Here is a 16,808-nt window from a genome sequence, read left to right as displayed (position 1 = left end):
TGTACTTGAATTGCTATCATCAGCCCATCATCCACTTTGCACATAGAGACTTGCTATTTTCATCTACCCATTCACTCATCTGATCTGGTATTTTGCTTTGTTTTGTTTTGTTTTTTGAGACAAAGTTTCACTGTAGTTTTGGAGCCTGTCCTGGAACTAGCTCTTGTAGTTCAGACTGACCTCAAACTCACAGAGATTAAAGGCATGCACCATCACCACCCAGCTCCTGACCTGGTCTCATCCTTTCGCCTCTGCAGGTGAACTCAACTCTAGCTCAGCTCCAGCCTTACTGCTGGACTCCACAACAGCAGCCACAGCTGCCTCTCCAAAGACCTTCTTTTGGTTATTTTGCTCCTCAGATGCTGTATCCCAGACTTCTGAAACATTTTGAACTGCAGTTTCTTAACATTTTTCAGCCATTCATGGCTGGCTGGCTGGCTGGCTAGACAGATGAGTGAATGGGTAGACAGACAGACAAATCTACTGTGTTGTATGTAATATGTGGTCAGTTAATATTAGTAATTAAGATTGTACTAAAAGAGCCTGTGTTTGCCTTGGCCATGGTCACTGAGGAAAGTGGAAGAATCTGGAACAATGCTGCCGCTGAAATCTTGTGAATTAGTTGTCATTCATAAATTCTGACGTTGTGAAAAGACAAAAATATGTTCACCTGTATATCTATCTAACAAAGCTTGTTCACAATATTTCAACAGTCTATTTTTTCCATATCAATACAAATTTCCCCAGACTTACCAACTATTTGAACCAAATGTCCAGGTTATTTTCTTGCTTGGATGCCAACTCCTTTGTAACATGTAGTCTGGTACACCTGGTTCTCCCTCCAGCTGGCTATAGCTAATCATCATCATCATTACTGATAATAAGAATATTTATTAACTAGACTTCAAGCAATACTACTCAGTTTATAACTTTGAATAGTTAGACTGACATAAAAAAATTTTAAAAACTATCTGGGAGCCACTGACGCAGCTCACTGAGTAGAGAAAGGTGCTATATTCAATCCCTGGAACACAAGATAGGTGAGCTAGACGCACATACTGTGATATGTATGTGTATATAAACATATATGTGTGTATGTATTTACATGTACATACAATAAGTTGTTTTTTGAAGAAAGTTACTATTCTAAAGAACACAATTTTATCTTCAGAAGTGCTAAAAGAACAGCAACTTGGCCCTGCACCTGTTAGGACAATCCTCTCTTTGTCATGAATCATCACTGCAGAGGATTCTGAGGGCCCTAAGGAAGTTTTGGGAAGTTTGCTTTCTTACTAGGCATTGTTTCCTAGAGATTAAGAGAACATGTTTGCATGGGTTGAAGAGATGTCTCAGTGGTTAAGAGAACATGCTGGCTCATATGCCCTTCTGAAGGAGCCTACATAGTGTTCAGGAAGCAATGCCAGGCCTACAGACACAAATCAGTGAACACAAGACAGAGACTTTCTGGGACAGCTCCTCCACAAACACTCAAGATCTGAGTAAGGCTGGGTGTTCTATGGACACATGCTGGAGAACTACAGAAGTATAGGAAAAAATGTCAGGGAACCATGCCAGGAAGGAAAAAGAATGGAGTAAAAAGAAAAGAGGCTCCCTTTGAAATAACATAAAATAACACAAATGAAGCTTCAGGGGACCACATTGCTATGAAGCTTCTTTAATTAGCTTAGGATTTCCAGCCACTCTGGGAAGAGTTAAGATGTTCTAGAAACAGTCTACCCCAGGAAAATGCACAAAGCACTTGATCCAAATTAATTGTCACTATTTTCATAGCAAATTTAGTTCAAAAGCAATGGTGTATGGCTTGGTCACAGTAGAGACAAATGAGAAAATTTCTTACCAACATTTCAAAGTCTGCTTAGAACCAAACCAACTTTAGACTACTCTATGGTAAAAGGTACGCATTACTGTAATTATAAGTGAAAACAGAAATAAAAATTATCTAAAAATAAAAACAAGTACTTTTAAAAGTATAGAAAAAACTGGAAAAAATATATTTTCATCCTTTGACAAAACGAATTTTAGCTGTATTTTTGCAACGAACATTGTACAGTTAATATAAAATGAGTAACACGGGGGAAACAGGATGGTGCTGGAGAAGTAATGTATACTCAATAAAGCTTCACTCTGGAAAACAATAAAGCAAGGATTGTAATACCTTTGAGTAATACCAAATTATATGCTCAACACTGTTTATCAAGGCTTAAAAATCAACTCCAAAATACCGGCTACTGTTTCAACAAAGTGTGTGTAAGAACTGTCTACGTTAAGTTAGTGCCTGCCCTATAAGAGTAGTATTTGTTTTCTTTATGGTCAAATTAACAACCAAGTAGTTTTTACCTTACCAAAAGTGATTTCTATCTAACCAAAAGTAAAGTAACACAAGCAACCCTGTTCTGCTTCACAAAGCATCCACAGCTCCATTCACGGGAAGAGCAGTGGAGAACAGGAGACACTGTCGCTGCAGCTGCCGCACACCTGTGCATCCTGACTGCACTCAAGCTCCCTTCCCTAACTAACTCCGGAGCCTTGTGCACGAGGGACAAGCGTTCTGTCACTGGATGACATGTTCAGTCCACATCTGAGCCAAATTTCTACAAAGGCTCCCAGAAAATACTTTTAAAGAAGTAATTTAAGAAAAAAGGTAAAATAAAGGCTAGTGCGATGGCTTGGCTGGTACAGGCTTGCCATGAAAGCCTGCCCCGTGCTCATTCCCTGGACCTCTCTAGTGACAGTCAGAGAACTGACTCCATGAAGTTGCTCCCGGACCTCTACATACATGCCATGGTCCTTGTACCCCATACATACAACACACACAACAATAACATATAAATATTTAAGAAAGTAAAGTGTAAATGTGGTACTGGATTATTTTAAGTCTGTCTGTATATAGCCAATTCCTAATTTTAAAAACAATGGGACATTATTTTCCTTCAAAGTTATTTGAGAAATTTCTAAACACATTTTGATGGAATAGACAGAAGTTCTAAACTGAAAACAAAATACCCATTTACAACAAGTAAATTTCTTTTACAGTTGTTAGAAGTCAGTCACCTCTTGCCCACATAGTGCCTTAACACAGTAAATACAAAGGGTTTGCTGTCCAGGCTAAAGAGTTAAACAAACACTCATAAAACACAAGACAAGGAGGGAGTGCTGGGAGCAGATTGCAAGGGCATGGGAGTGGGTATTTCAGAGTCTTATAGCAACTTAGGGTGCGGAGATATGAGATTTTTCTGTAAAATGAAACCACTTTACAGAGCATAACGAGATCAGCTGAGGCACCTTCTGTAGGCCCTTGAACCACAGAACATCTGGGAGAGCAAAGACTTCGTGATTGAAAAACAGGCCAGCTAGCAATACTCCTCACATCAGGCTCCGTGTTTTCTCTGAGTCAGAGTTTGGGTCATGTAGAAGTAAAACTGGCCCCAGAGAGGAGGAGAGTTTCTCACAGTTTGCCATTTAAACCTCCAATGACCGTGTTTCACAGCAGGCTCAATACACTCCAGCATGTAACTGCATTTTAATTTCCTAAAACCACAGGACATAAGTGTGATTTCAAATAGTGTCTGGACTGTGATATTCAATATTGATAAAACTATACAATATTCTCTTCAAAGTTACAAAGACACAACACATGGAAAATGATCTTCGTGTGCTTGGAAACTCTATTCTCTGACTGTAAATGAATTCTAAACGATGAATAGTTAACAGCCAGTGTCTGCCCTGAGGAGAACCCAGCAGAATACAGGAAACAACATGCTATGTGTTCATCACTCAGCAGAACAGACTGTCTTCTTGATAACAGTAGGCAATGCAAGACTAAACTGGTTTTGCTATGATATGCTTATTAGCACTTGTTTTGGAAAGGAATTTTAAAATCAATAAACTGAATGAGTATTTACTTGCATGCCCATTCCATGCATGGAAATGAGAAGGTCATGTTTCAGCTTCACAAAACATGGGGAACTTATGGTCTCTTGCATCTCCAAGAAACCTTTAAACTAATTTAAGAAAGAGTAAAATTGTGTTCACGTGTAAGAGTCAGAAACAAGCTGAAGACCACAGTACTATGAAGGAAAGAACTCGAAAAGATGGCCCGCAGCTTTCATTACAAGCTACTGACCCAGAGGAGGCAAAGCGGAAGTGTTTTCTAAGACACGGGTAGTGGGTAATTATGAGCTTTCCTCTTGAACACGGCTGCCTTTGGCTATGGACCTGACGCCAAAGCCCACTGACAAAGTCAGTGTTTTAAAGCAACATTATCTGTTTGGTCAGTACAGTATAACTTAGAATGAAACAATCCCATTCTGATTAGCAACTTAAGGTATGGGATTTAAGTCCTGGCTAGAAAACCTGGGGTGATGCCAAAGTGTCTGGCAAATGGGATAGCTGGGCCCACTGTGGTCACTCTTCAGATTCTATGGTACTACTATGGGTAAGATGTGTCATTCATGATTTCATATCAGCTTTTCAGGGTAACAAATGTATCACATAAACCAATTTCATTCAAAAACAAACAAACAACCCCCCCCCACACAAACTGGCCAGGCAGTGGTGGCGCACACCTTTAATCCCAGCACTCTGGAGGCAGAGGCAGGAGGATCTCTGTGAGTTTGAGGCCAGCCTGGTCTACAGGGCTAGTTCCAGGACAGACTCCAAAACCACAGAGAAACCCTGTCTCGAAAAACTAAAACAAATAAAAGCTGGTGAGAAAAAAAATGGTCATTTCAGAACTGAGAAGTCCATGCGTTTCTTTTCTTTCTTCACCCCTCATTCTCACCTGACCATTGCCCTCTGCCGGGCTTGCATTTCCTCCCTTCCGTATTCTAATGAGGTATGAATCAGGTATTACCTCAGTAGTAGACTGTGAGGACTCAAAGCACAGTTTGGAACATCAGTGGACTTCAGTCGGAGAAGCCACACACAGTGGCATAATGTAAGCCATCCAAGAGCATCAAACGTGTGCCAGTTTAACAAAGCCCTGCTCCCGCGCTCTGTAGACCAAGAGGTGTTTTACGCTTTCAGTGGCACTTAGACTCCAAGGAGCTAAACAGGACATACTATTTTTCTCTCAGAGAGAAGGGGCAGAACAAGTGGGAATAAATGCCAACAAAAGCCTCTGGCATAAATCTGAGGCAACATCCTAACCTAACTTGAACAACAAAACCAAAACAATAGGGACGATTCTTAATATCTGGGTCTGATTTTCCTCTCGGTATAACTCAATAAGGTAGGTCTTACTATATTTTTATTAACACATACATTATGGCATTTTTATACATACATACAATACTTCAATCAAACACAGAGGTCGTCCTATTATTTTCTTTTGTTTCAGACAGGGTCTCATGTTGCTCAGACTCACCCCAAACTCATGACAAGACAGCTGAGGCTGACGCTAAATAGGTGATTCTCCTGCCTCTAATTTACAATTGCTAGGGTTCTGGGCATATCCCACCACACTTGACACTTATTTTTATCTTAATAGTAAGTAAGGAATCTGAAAGCAGGGAAGATTCTCAATTGCCTAAAAGCACAGATACCTATTTGTCATGAAGTCAGGATCTTAACTTGTGGCTATTCTTTTAGTGTCTCTATACACTTATAAGAGAATAATAATAAACAAAATATGGTGGAGGCTATTCTAGGCAGGACCTCGAAAAGGACATGGAAAAGGAGACATACCGGGGACAGACGAAAAGTGCCAGCACAAAAACTTCGTGAAATAACTATCTACATAGCACTGTTCCACAACCTCAGTTCGATTGCTCAATATTTCTGCCTCTATACTGGCAAAATAAGCAAACAATTTTTATATTGTGATAATTGTTAAAACATAAAAATAGAGGTTTCAGTCCTCAAAACATGTGAAACTCCAACAGGGAAAACACAGGCGGCAAGCAGCAAGAGTAACGTCATTTCTTAATTGTCTATCTGTCTTGTCTTCCCTATCACAGAAACACACGTGTGGTTTTTGACACAGTGTACAAGTATGAAAAACTATGAAGAGCCACAAAAAGGATAAAGATGCCAAGCTGGGTTCTGCAATAGACATACCTGCTTGTGGGTCCTGGTTGAAACGGCAGTATTTGGAATTGTCAAGAGAAGGCAGGCACTGCTCAATGGGTACCCAGACATACGTCTCAGGACACAGCAAATCAGAAGGTCTATACTGACCCTAAAGAGAAGTGAAGACAAAAGGCACAGGCATTACAAACGCTAACTCCTGAGTTCTGAGGCTCCAAGGGTCAAGGAAAGGTTTGGTGACAGGCTTAATGACAACCAAAAAAGCCTTGCCATATTTAGAGAACACATATATAATGCAAGGCTCTCTAAAAGTGATACATCAACATTTAGCAGGCTATACCGATTCCGAATTTGAGAGTTTACCCTTTTGGAAAAAATCCAGTTGTCTTTGAAGAGCTAGTGAGGAACAGAGAGAAGCTGCTTTGCATATATTAGAGAACTATACAAAGCCATATAAAGCAAACTTGTTTCCAAAAGTAGAATTTTACTGTCCCCAATCACTAATTTTTTTAGTTTATAAACTCAAGATTAAGCTCCTTTGTTTTGTTTTAAGACAGGGTTTCTCTGTAGCTTTGGAACCTGTCCTGAAACGAGCTCTGTAGTGGCCTCAAACTCACAGAGATCCGCCTGCCTCTGCCTCCCGAGTGCTGGGATTAAAGGCGTGCGCCACCACTGTCTAACTCAAGGCTGATAATATTCAGTCCATGCTAATGTTTTAAAAAGTAGCATCCTACTAATATACATCTAATAACAATCTAGTAAATGTACAATAAAAAGCTTAAAAAATAGAAATTCTAACAAAACCTGTGATACTATAACTTCACAAGTTCTAGTTTACAAAAACGTGTAGATCAGTTACATACTTCAAGTGTACAACACTATACAATATTTACTGAATATGAACACAGAGTTAAGAAAGAATAATACAAACTGTAAAAAGCATTAGTGAATTTTTTCAGAAAAAAAACATAACTTTTATATTCTTTGAATTTATTCAAAATTCTAAATGTCTTATCTCTGAATATTAAAATTCAAATTTGATATCAGGTTAAAATCTAGTGCAGTCATTTAAAAAAATTTTTACAATCCAGTTTAAGAAATTATTTCAATATAAGGAACAATCCAACCTAATTTCTCTTGTATTTACTTAATGGCTTCAACCTAACTTTTTTGAAAACGCTTTACTTCCCCTACTGAGTAAAAGTATCCCCTGTTAAATTCCTATATAGACTGAGTTCTTAGCTTGTCATGTGCCAGTGCCACATAGTATTCAATATTAAAGTTTTATGTTATATTTTACTCTTTGGCAAATCTAATCTCTCATCACTCCATTTGCAGAATCTTTTCCATTTTGCTTTATTATCCTAGAGTTCTCAATTTGGTATAAAAATATGACCAATGTGAATTTAAAAACTAGTACAAAATAAAGAGCATATTTTCATGTAGTGACAGAACATTTGAGGATCCCCAAGAATATCTGTGTGAAAAGTGTGTTAATAACAACTACAATCCCAAGTGTCCAAATGCTCCTATTTTCTAACTTAAGGTTAAAGTCAAGGCAAACACTGGGAGTGAGGGTGATCTCTGAGGTCTGAAAGTTGAAATAATGGACTTTCCCTTTCAGAACAGTCCATGAGTTCACACAGATTCATGAACAAACACCTAACAACAATACTGACAAAAAGACTTAGTGCGGCAGCAGGTCCTGGAACAAAGATGGACAAAATCATGCTTTTAGAAAATGCACTGAACCCACTGGAGTGAGGAGGCTGCACAAAGCTCAGGCGCACATGATGTGTGGGAACACGAGTCCTCACAGTTCTCTCAATGTCCTATTCACTCACAGGGAGGTTCGGCGCTTACTTTTGATGCTTTAAACATTCACCTCATTAAAAGATCAGAAATACATTTTGACTTATTCATATCACTTGAAATCAAATTTGTCAATTACATTAAACACCCTTCTCCAAAGTATAGGCTTCTTTCAATACTTCAGATTTTCTCCCAAGCCATCAAAGAATGTGGTTTTATGGAATAAACCACTGTGAAATGCTGTACTTTCTAAGCTAAGTGGTTAAGTTATGTGACTGAAGTACTTAGAGCTCAGCTCAGAGTCACCAGCACACAAAAACCACAGGGAGGTGAAAGCTACCCTGCCTGTTCCCTATTGTAGGAAAACCAGAGATGTTTGTATTAAGAATGTAATTACTTAAGGATTTGGACATACTTTCCCAGGGTCAAAAGAAAAAATATTTAATCAACCTCTGAGTATACTCATTCAGATTGAACAGTGAAGTAAAAGCAGATTAATTCTTTCCTACGGTGACTTTGAGTAAATGAGAAATATGAGTTACCACAGATTTCTGGAGTACTCGGAATTTTGAAAATGTAACATCTTTGACAGCTTATCCCACAGAGCTTTTTGAGAAGTTCTTTCAAAATGATGAAGAGTTCAGAAGAGGAGCGGCTAGAGTCCACGGTGCTAAAGAAGGGTTACTATTTTACTCCAAATATAGCTGTAATACTCAGTAATTATCTTCTTAATGAAAACTGCTTAAGGCTACTTGTAAAACCCAAAGCCACCAAGGAAAAAAAGAGAGAGGTTACAACATGGCCAGATTTTACTAGGCTGTCATAGAGTAAGAGTTTAGGAAATATTACAGTTAAAACGAAAACACTGTGCAAGGACAAACCTCCAAACCCTAGCTAAACACATTTCCTGGTCTATCAGAAAAGACTGTCGTCCAGCAGGGGGCTGTTTGCTTTGGTTTTGGGCAATGCCGACAAAGGCATTCTTCTCACTTGCCTGCTTTTGGCCATAATTGAAGATCTTTACCATACTGATCTGACTTTTCAACCTATGAAAGAGCCGCCAAATAAGTTATATAAAAAATACATTAGTCTAACAAAATAATCAGAATTTAGCCTAAGAACTACATTTATTTTTGATAACCAGAAGCTGAGATATCTCATCACTGTGGCTGGAGACTTGGTTCGGTGGCTAAGAGCACTTGTTGCTCTTCCAGAGGACCTGAGTTCAATCTCCAGCACCCATGTGGTGGCTCATAGCCATCTGCAACTCTAGTTCCAGGGGGTCCAACACCCTCTCTGACCTCCACAGGCACAAACACACAATAATTTTAAAAAAATGACCTCACTATCACATCGTACTCAATACATATGAAGAGTATATAGAGTACGGCAGTAATTGTCAATGATAGCAGACTTTAAAACAGACGGATACCTTATTGCTTCCAATGAAACAAAGCAAACAACTCTTAGACATTTTCCTCCAGCTAAGACACATCTAGTTACAAATCTAAATTTCCAAAGGTAAAATCAGTGTCTGATAATATGAAGCCACAACAAGAAATGGTTCTAGCAAGCTCTCAGCATCAGTTTTATTATGTTATTAATGATGGAATTCACAAACTAGCAAGATCTCCCCATTAGCACAGGGCTGGCCTACTGTTTCCATGCTTGTTCAAAGCTATATAACCATTATCCCTGTACATTTCTATAAAGTCCTAGAGAAACCTAGACTCACGAGCCCTCACAGCCTTACCCTCTCATAGTATATAGGCAATCCATTTAAAAATGGAAGGCCCAAAAGTGGGTAATGGAGCTTGCCACCAAGCCTGGTGGCCTTAGTGCATCCCTAGAATCCACATAGTGGAAGGAGACAACCAACTTTCACAAACTGTTCTCTGATTTCTACACACATGCTACGGCATATACAAGAATCCTGCCCCATACCAGCCCCTGCCCAAACTATTGAAAAAAAAGTGTAGTTAAAAATAAATAGTGTATGCCCATCAAAATTCTTAAGAGACCTCCAAAGAACTGTACTCAACTTCATATGGAAAAGCAAAAACCCAGGATAGCCAAAACAATCCTGTACAATAAAAGAACTTCTGGAGGCATCACAATCCCTGACTTCAAACTCTACTACAGAGCTACAGCACTGAAAAAAAAAGCCTGGTAGTGGCATAAGAACAGACAGGAGGACCAATAGAACCAAACAGAAGACCCGCATATCAATCCACACATCTTTGAACACCTGATCTTTGATAAAGTGGCAAAAAATATCAAATGGAAAAAAAAGAAAGCATATTTAACAACTGGTGCTGGCATAACTGGATATCAACATGTAGAAGAATGAAAATAGACCCATATCTATCACCATGCACAAAACTCAAGTCCAAATGGATCAAAACCTCAACATAAAACCAGCCACACTGAACCTTATAGAAGAGAAAGTGGGAAGTACACTTGAACACATAGGCACAGGGAACCACTTCCTAAATATAGCCACAGCAGCACAGACACTGAGAAACAATTAATAAATGCGACCTCCTGAAACTAAGAAGCTTCTGTAAAGCAAAGGACATGGTCAACAAGACAAAACAGCCTACAGAATGGGAAAAGATCTTCACTAGCCCCACATCAGACAGAAGTCTGATCTCCAAAATATACAAAGAACTCAAGGAGTTGGACATCAAAAGATCACATAATCCAATTAAAAAAATGGAGTACAGAAACAGAGAACTCTCAACAGAGGAATCTAAAATGGCTGAAAGACACTTAAGGAAATGTTCAATATCCTTAGTCATCAGAGAAATGCAAACCAAAACAACTCTGAGATCCCATCTTAGACCTGTAAGAATGGCCAAAATCAAAAACACTGATGACAACTTATGCTGGAGAGGTTGTGGGAAAAAGGGAACACTACTGCATTGCTGGTGGGAATGCAAGCTGGTACAACCCCTTTGGATGTCAGTGTGGCGATTTCTCAGAAAATTAGGAAACAACCTTCCTCAAGACCCAATAATACCACTTTTGGGTATATATCTAAAGGATGCTCAATTGTGCCACAAGGGCATTTGCTCAACTATGTTCATAGCAGTTTTGTTTGTCATAGCTAGAACCTGGAAACAACCTAAATGCCCCTCAATCAAAGAATGAATTAGGAAAATGTGGTACATTTACACAATGGAGTACTACACAGCAGAAAAAAAAAACACGACAGCTTGAATTTTGCAGGAAAATGGATGGAACTAGAAAACATTATTTTGAGTGAGGTAACCCAGACTCAGAGAGACAATTATCACATTTACTCACTCATAGGTGGTTTTTAAACATAAAGCAAAGAAAGCCACCCTACAAACCACAATCCCAGAGAACTTAGAGAACAATGAGGACCCTAAGAGAGACTTACATAGATCTAATCTACACGGGAAGTAGAAAGTAGAAAAAGACAAGATCTCCTGATTAAATTGGGAGCATGGGGACCTTGAGGGGAGATTGAAGGAAGGAGGGGAGAGGCAGGGAGGGGATCAGAGAAAAATGTAGCGCTCAATAAATATCAATAGAAAATAGAGTAGTAAAAATTATAATAAGCCATGTAAAGATGGAAAATACACAGAGAGTCTAGATTTTGTATACTATTGTGTTTTCTTTAAATTTTTTTTGACTGTTAATTAGCTAACTACAGAGAAATATTTGATCGTGGGGGCTGCTAAGCTAAACCAATATAAAGGTATCCTGACTTCAAAATTTGGGTCTAAGGATATGTTGCTGTGGAAAAGAGGTTCTGCTTTTGTTTCCACAGAAGATCAGAAGCTGTGGATTCCTTCCAGGCTAATACAGTTTGATCAAGTAAGACCCACTCCCAAAAGTCTCTAATGGAAACAATGGCCCAGGCGATCCAAAACAGATTCAAGGCAACTGGTGGAGACAATGCAGCCTCATAGACAAGAGAGAGAAAAAGAAAAAGGAAAAAAAAATACATAGCGTAGTATTTCCTTATACTGCTAGGCAATATTTGACTTCCATGCATGCTTGATTTGCAGCACAGCCTACAAGGCCCTAGATGATTCAGCCACTACCTTTCATCCAGGTTTTCTGCAACTGTCCCCTCTTCCATCATGTCAATTTGGCTAACAGGTTTCTTTGTAGTCCCTGGAACATGCCAGGTCTGTGCTTCTCGATATGTCTCTCTCTGGAATGAGTCATTCTTTTTTTTTTTTAATTGATTTTTATTGAGCTCTACATTTTTCTCTGCTCCCCTCCCCGCCTTTTCCCTCCCCTTCTACCCTCTCCCAGGTCCCCATGCTCCCAATTTATTCAGGAGATCTTATCTTTTTCTACTTCCCATGCAGATTATGTAAATCTCTCTGAGAGTCCTCATTGTTGTCTAGGTCTACAGAGATTGTGATTTGTAGGCTGGTTTTCTTTGATTTATGTTTAAAAACCACTTATGAGTGATTACATATAAAAATTGTCTTTCTGGGTCTGGGTTACCTCACTCAAAACAATGTTTTCTAGCTCCATCCATTTGCCTGCAAATTTCAAGATGTCGTTATTTTTTCCGCTGTGTAGTACTCCATTGTGTAAATGTACCATTTTCCTTATCCATTCTTCGACCGAGGGGCATTTAGGTTGTTTCCAGGTTCTGGCTATGACAAACAAAACTGCTATGAACATAGCTGAGCACACTGGACTAAGTCATTCTTATGCCTGTATTTTGTCTGTGTGTATCTAGTACAGCAGACTGAACCCAAGACCTTTATGCATGTTATACAAACCCTATACCATGGGACTACATTAAATCCCTGGCCTCCTTTTTTCTTTATTTTTATAATAACTTTTCAAATTACGCAACAGGGAGGGTCTCACTAAGTTGTCCTGAGAAGACTTAAACTTGGAACCCTCCTGTCTCATGCTCTTAAACAGCTGGAATTACAGGCCTTCACCACCAGGCCCAGTCTTATTTCCTACTTTTAAGTTTTTCTTGATGTCATACTCTCAATGAAGCCCATCAACTATTCTTCACCTGTAGGTCATATCAACACCCTTGTTTGTTTTTGTCAATTGTACCTATCTGAAACTTTTGTTGTAATACAGGGTCAGAGATTTTATTTTCAGCCTGAGCTTGTCACTGATATTCAGTAAGTAAACAAATGGTAGATGAATCAAAATGAATCTAGTACCACATTCTACCTTTGCTTCTTTTTTATAAACACAGTGGTGTCCTGCTTTATGTACTAATATGACATGCAGGGGTCAATCAGTCTGTTGAATTCATATTGGATGCAGCTCTACTATTCCTGCATTGTATAAAACTAGCTTCTTCTCCTTGGGGAAGCACAAATGCTGGAAGGCCAAGCTCACCATCATGACAGAGTCTACAAGCGTCACTGAAATTAAAGAGGTTTCATACTCAACAAAGTAAGAAATTGCCCAGTTATGTCAATTTCACTTTTTCTCTCAAAGCACTTATTTTTAAAAACTTTGCACTTTCTTTTCAAAGAAGAGCACGGCTTTTCCTACTAAGCTTCACTTAAATGAAGAAAGCAGAGGGAGGAGAGTGCAATTTGAGAAAGAGCCTCTTCACTTTTGCTGGTAAAGATGGTAAAGATAGTAATATCTCTCCCTGTGTTTTTAAGAGCACACACAGTCCTCAGGCTAAATAGATAGGTTAAGAGCACTTGCTGCAATTCCAGAGGACCCAGGTTCAATTCTCAGCACATACATGAAAGCTCATGACGGTCTAGACCTCCATTTCCAGAGGATCCAACACCCTTTTCTGACCTCCAAAGGCCCCAGGCACACACATGGTGCATACACATATACATGCAGGCAAACACCTATACACATAATATAATAAAATTTAAAGAGCATAATCCTCCTATTATCTAAATGAAATCTTGTGACAATTTAAAAGTAGTGATAATGGTATTCTTTTTGGTGGTGGAGGCAGGGTACAAGGGACTAAACCCAGGACCTGTGTACTGCTAAGACAAACACTCTACCCCTGAGCTACCTTCCCAGATCCCAGACATTTCTACTGAAGAGATAAAACAGCAACATCATGCAATGTCAGTGATGAGCTATGAACTAGTCTACATTTCCTCTGTCATTCCACAGCGTAATCTAAAATTATTCACAATTTCCCCATATTTACAAAATAACTTCGAGGTCTTAAAACTCTAAGCCAGTTCAATACATGCACTTGGCATTCAACAAGAGAAGACAAGTTATGCCTTCCCATAAGCTCACTACCTATAAAGGAAGAGGAGGCAGCTGTGTGTGGTGACTTGCTGGACAGTGGCCCAACAGTAGTACTGAAAAGAATGAGGACTATCCATAAGCTGCTGGTGAAACTCAAAGGCCAAAGAACCAGTTTTCTCTGGAGCAGCAGCAAAGGCCCCTAGAATGATGTCTTAAAGGCTAAGTAGCATCCTGGGAAGAAGAGGTGGAGTGGCAAGCCCTCACCAACAGCAAATACAGATCACAGACCTACATCACTGTCTCCCACTGGCACTCCAAATCTATGTACATCAAACTTCCACCACACAGGAGATGGAAAGTGAAACAACTGTTCCATCTTTACAGTTAGTTATGCGATCCTGTGTCTTCGTGGTTTGAGCAAGCTTCAAAAACAAATTGATTATTAGCTTTGCATTTAAAATGTTAACGTTGAGTTGGTTACAAAGAGTAACTCAATCTTCTCTCTGAAAAATATAAAAATTTCCATATAGTCAACTTCCTTGCCACTATCTTTCCTCTTAACACAGAATGACATATTTGAAGCAAGTTTTAAAACTATGAATGGATCCATATATAATCTGATATTATCTGGGGAAAATATCATGGAATTCGGGGCTTTAAGATGACTTATGGTTTCTTTCATCTTGTTTCATCTCCTGTCTTCCCAGATTCCCATCAAAGCACTGCTTATAACTGAATACACAATAGATCAAAAATAAAAGAAAGTTGTAGTCTTTACATTATAATGGGAAATGCCCTAAATAATCCGAAAAAAAGCAATAAAATGAGTAAACACCACTCTTTAAACAATTTACAGTGTTAAAAGAACTACTCTCTGGACTAAATCTAGAAATACAGGATTGTAATTTCTAATGGCTTTAACATCTTTTTAAATTTTTATTTTTGCCCTTTGGAAGATGAAGTATGTGAACCCTTCTATATTTGGGGGTCACAAGTGCTTGCAAAACTGAAATGTAAAAGTCCTCTTTGAATATTGCATTTTTCTTTCTGAAACATTTAAATGAAAAGTTATTTCTTTAACTAAAGTTAAAGGATTTGAGACTTTGATTTTTTTTTAAAAAAAAATCAGAGAAAAGTAAAGAAATACTTTCATATGATATTCACCCAAGTTACATTCTTGGCTTTTAATTGGAAACATTTGGGGATGGGCTTGGCAGATTGTAATAAAATTGAAGTTACCAATTCACACCCTGCCATTTTGAGGGTATTTTGTTTTTACAGTTTTCAAATCAAAACCAAACGGACTTTCCTTTGAACTCTGGTCCCAAACCAAAGACCTTTATGAGATTTTACTTTCAAGAATACTTTGTAAATATTTTGTAAAATGGGAAGGATTTCATGAGTATTTGAGAACAGGCTAAACTAGCAGAGTCTGTCTTGAAAGTTCAAGTTAAATTGAAATGTTATATAAAAAGAGATGAAATCACTGAAACACGCACAGACCACTCACTCCCTGCCCCTGACTGAGTAACAGAAGCAAGGCACACAAAGGAGGCTCAGACATTCTAGTCTGTTATCAGGTAAAACTGGTATCGGTAACCCGCTTTCCACAATAAACCTGTTGATTTTACTAAAACCAATTGCTCTAACACTACCTAAGCAAAAATATTTCAAAATGATGCACCAGAGTGGGCTGTACTGCACAGCCCGCCACTCAGGTCAGAATTCAGGCTTATTAAACCCAGTCCCTTCCCTGAAAGACAACACCAGGGGAAGCCCATCCGCAGAGCACCAGAGCACGGCAGCAGACCCTTGCTCCTGACTCCGTTACATAAACAGAGATTGACTTATCAGGCCCCAAGAGAGTGCTTTAGAAGTAACTCGAGCCGCTCTGTTTTCATGAACTGTGGCTGTGCCACACTCAGCTGGTGAGCCGGGCAGTAAAGACAAAAGGCCTGAACATCTGAACCCATTGTGCACCCATCCTGAACACCAACAGATGGGCTCCATGTGCTGCTAGGCTAAGCTTTGAAATTTTAAAAATACATATTTTTTTCCACTGACAAACAGAAAGTAATGGTATTCTGTATTTCTTTAATTAAAATCCAAGGGTTCTCAGAAGCTCCGGGACTTACTTTAAAGCTTCTTTAAGAGTGGGCTATTTATTTTGCTATTGGCAAATAATAGAGAATAAAGATTTTAATTCAGTTTTAATCACAATCTTTGCTTTTACTTTGGAAACCCCGAGTTAATCCTTTTTCTTCTGGAAAACACAAAGAAAGCTTGTGAAGAAAAGATTCAGAGAATCAACTTACAGTGCAAATTTAATTTCAACTGAAGGGTCACAAGTTGAAAAGGATAAGGGAAAGAACTAATGAATCAGGACAAAGCAAATAATATTCAGAGAAAAAAGTAAAATTCAATGCTTTAATTTCTTTTAAAGGTGCATGGGGGGGTTGGTTATTCACCGTGCTGAGGAATAGAGTTCATTCAGGTGTTTATCTGCTTTTTGAGGCTTCAGAAATAGCACTCAGTGACCCTTGGTCTCCACTATCTCAAAGCAGTCACATGGCCAGTAGTGAAGAGACACATTCTCCTATTGCAACAAATAGGACCAGGTTATGGGAATCCTTGCCTAGAGTCTTTTATTGGCTCCCCTAGTATCCAAAGCAAAGTGGAACAATTTGTTTTTAAAGTTAAATATTTGAAGGTGTTTATGTGAAAACTGTGATTTTAATTAAAGCTGG

General features: G+C 38.8%; 1 protein-coding gene across 4 annotated transcripts in view; it reads right to left on the bottom strand.

The window, feature by feature from the left end:
- Nucleotides 1–16,808, bottom strand: part of Ate1 (arginyltransferase 1) — a 115,570-nt gene that overhangs the window by 11,369 nt on the left and 87,393 nt on the right. For all 4 annotated transcript variants that reach the window (XM_041666461.1, XM_041666460.1, XM_041666458.1 and 1 more), the window contains exon 11: nt 6,079–6,199. In XM_041666461.1, coding sequence (XP_041522395.1) covers nt 6,079–6,199 — 121 coding nt within the window. The remainder of the gene's footprint in view (nt 1–6,078; nt 6,200–16,808) is intronic.

This window comes from Microtus oregoni, unplaced genomic scaffold (assembly GCF_018167655.1).
Source record: "Microtus oregoni isolate MIOR12 unplaced genomic scaffold, Mior012 000016F_ref0000370, whole genome shotgun sequence".
Taxonomy (NCBI): domain Eukaryota; kingdom Metazoa; phylum Chordata; class Mammalia; order Rodentia; family Cricetidae; genus Microtus; species Microtus oregoni.
This window is presented reverse-complemented; position numbering and strand designations above follow the sequence as displayed.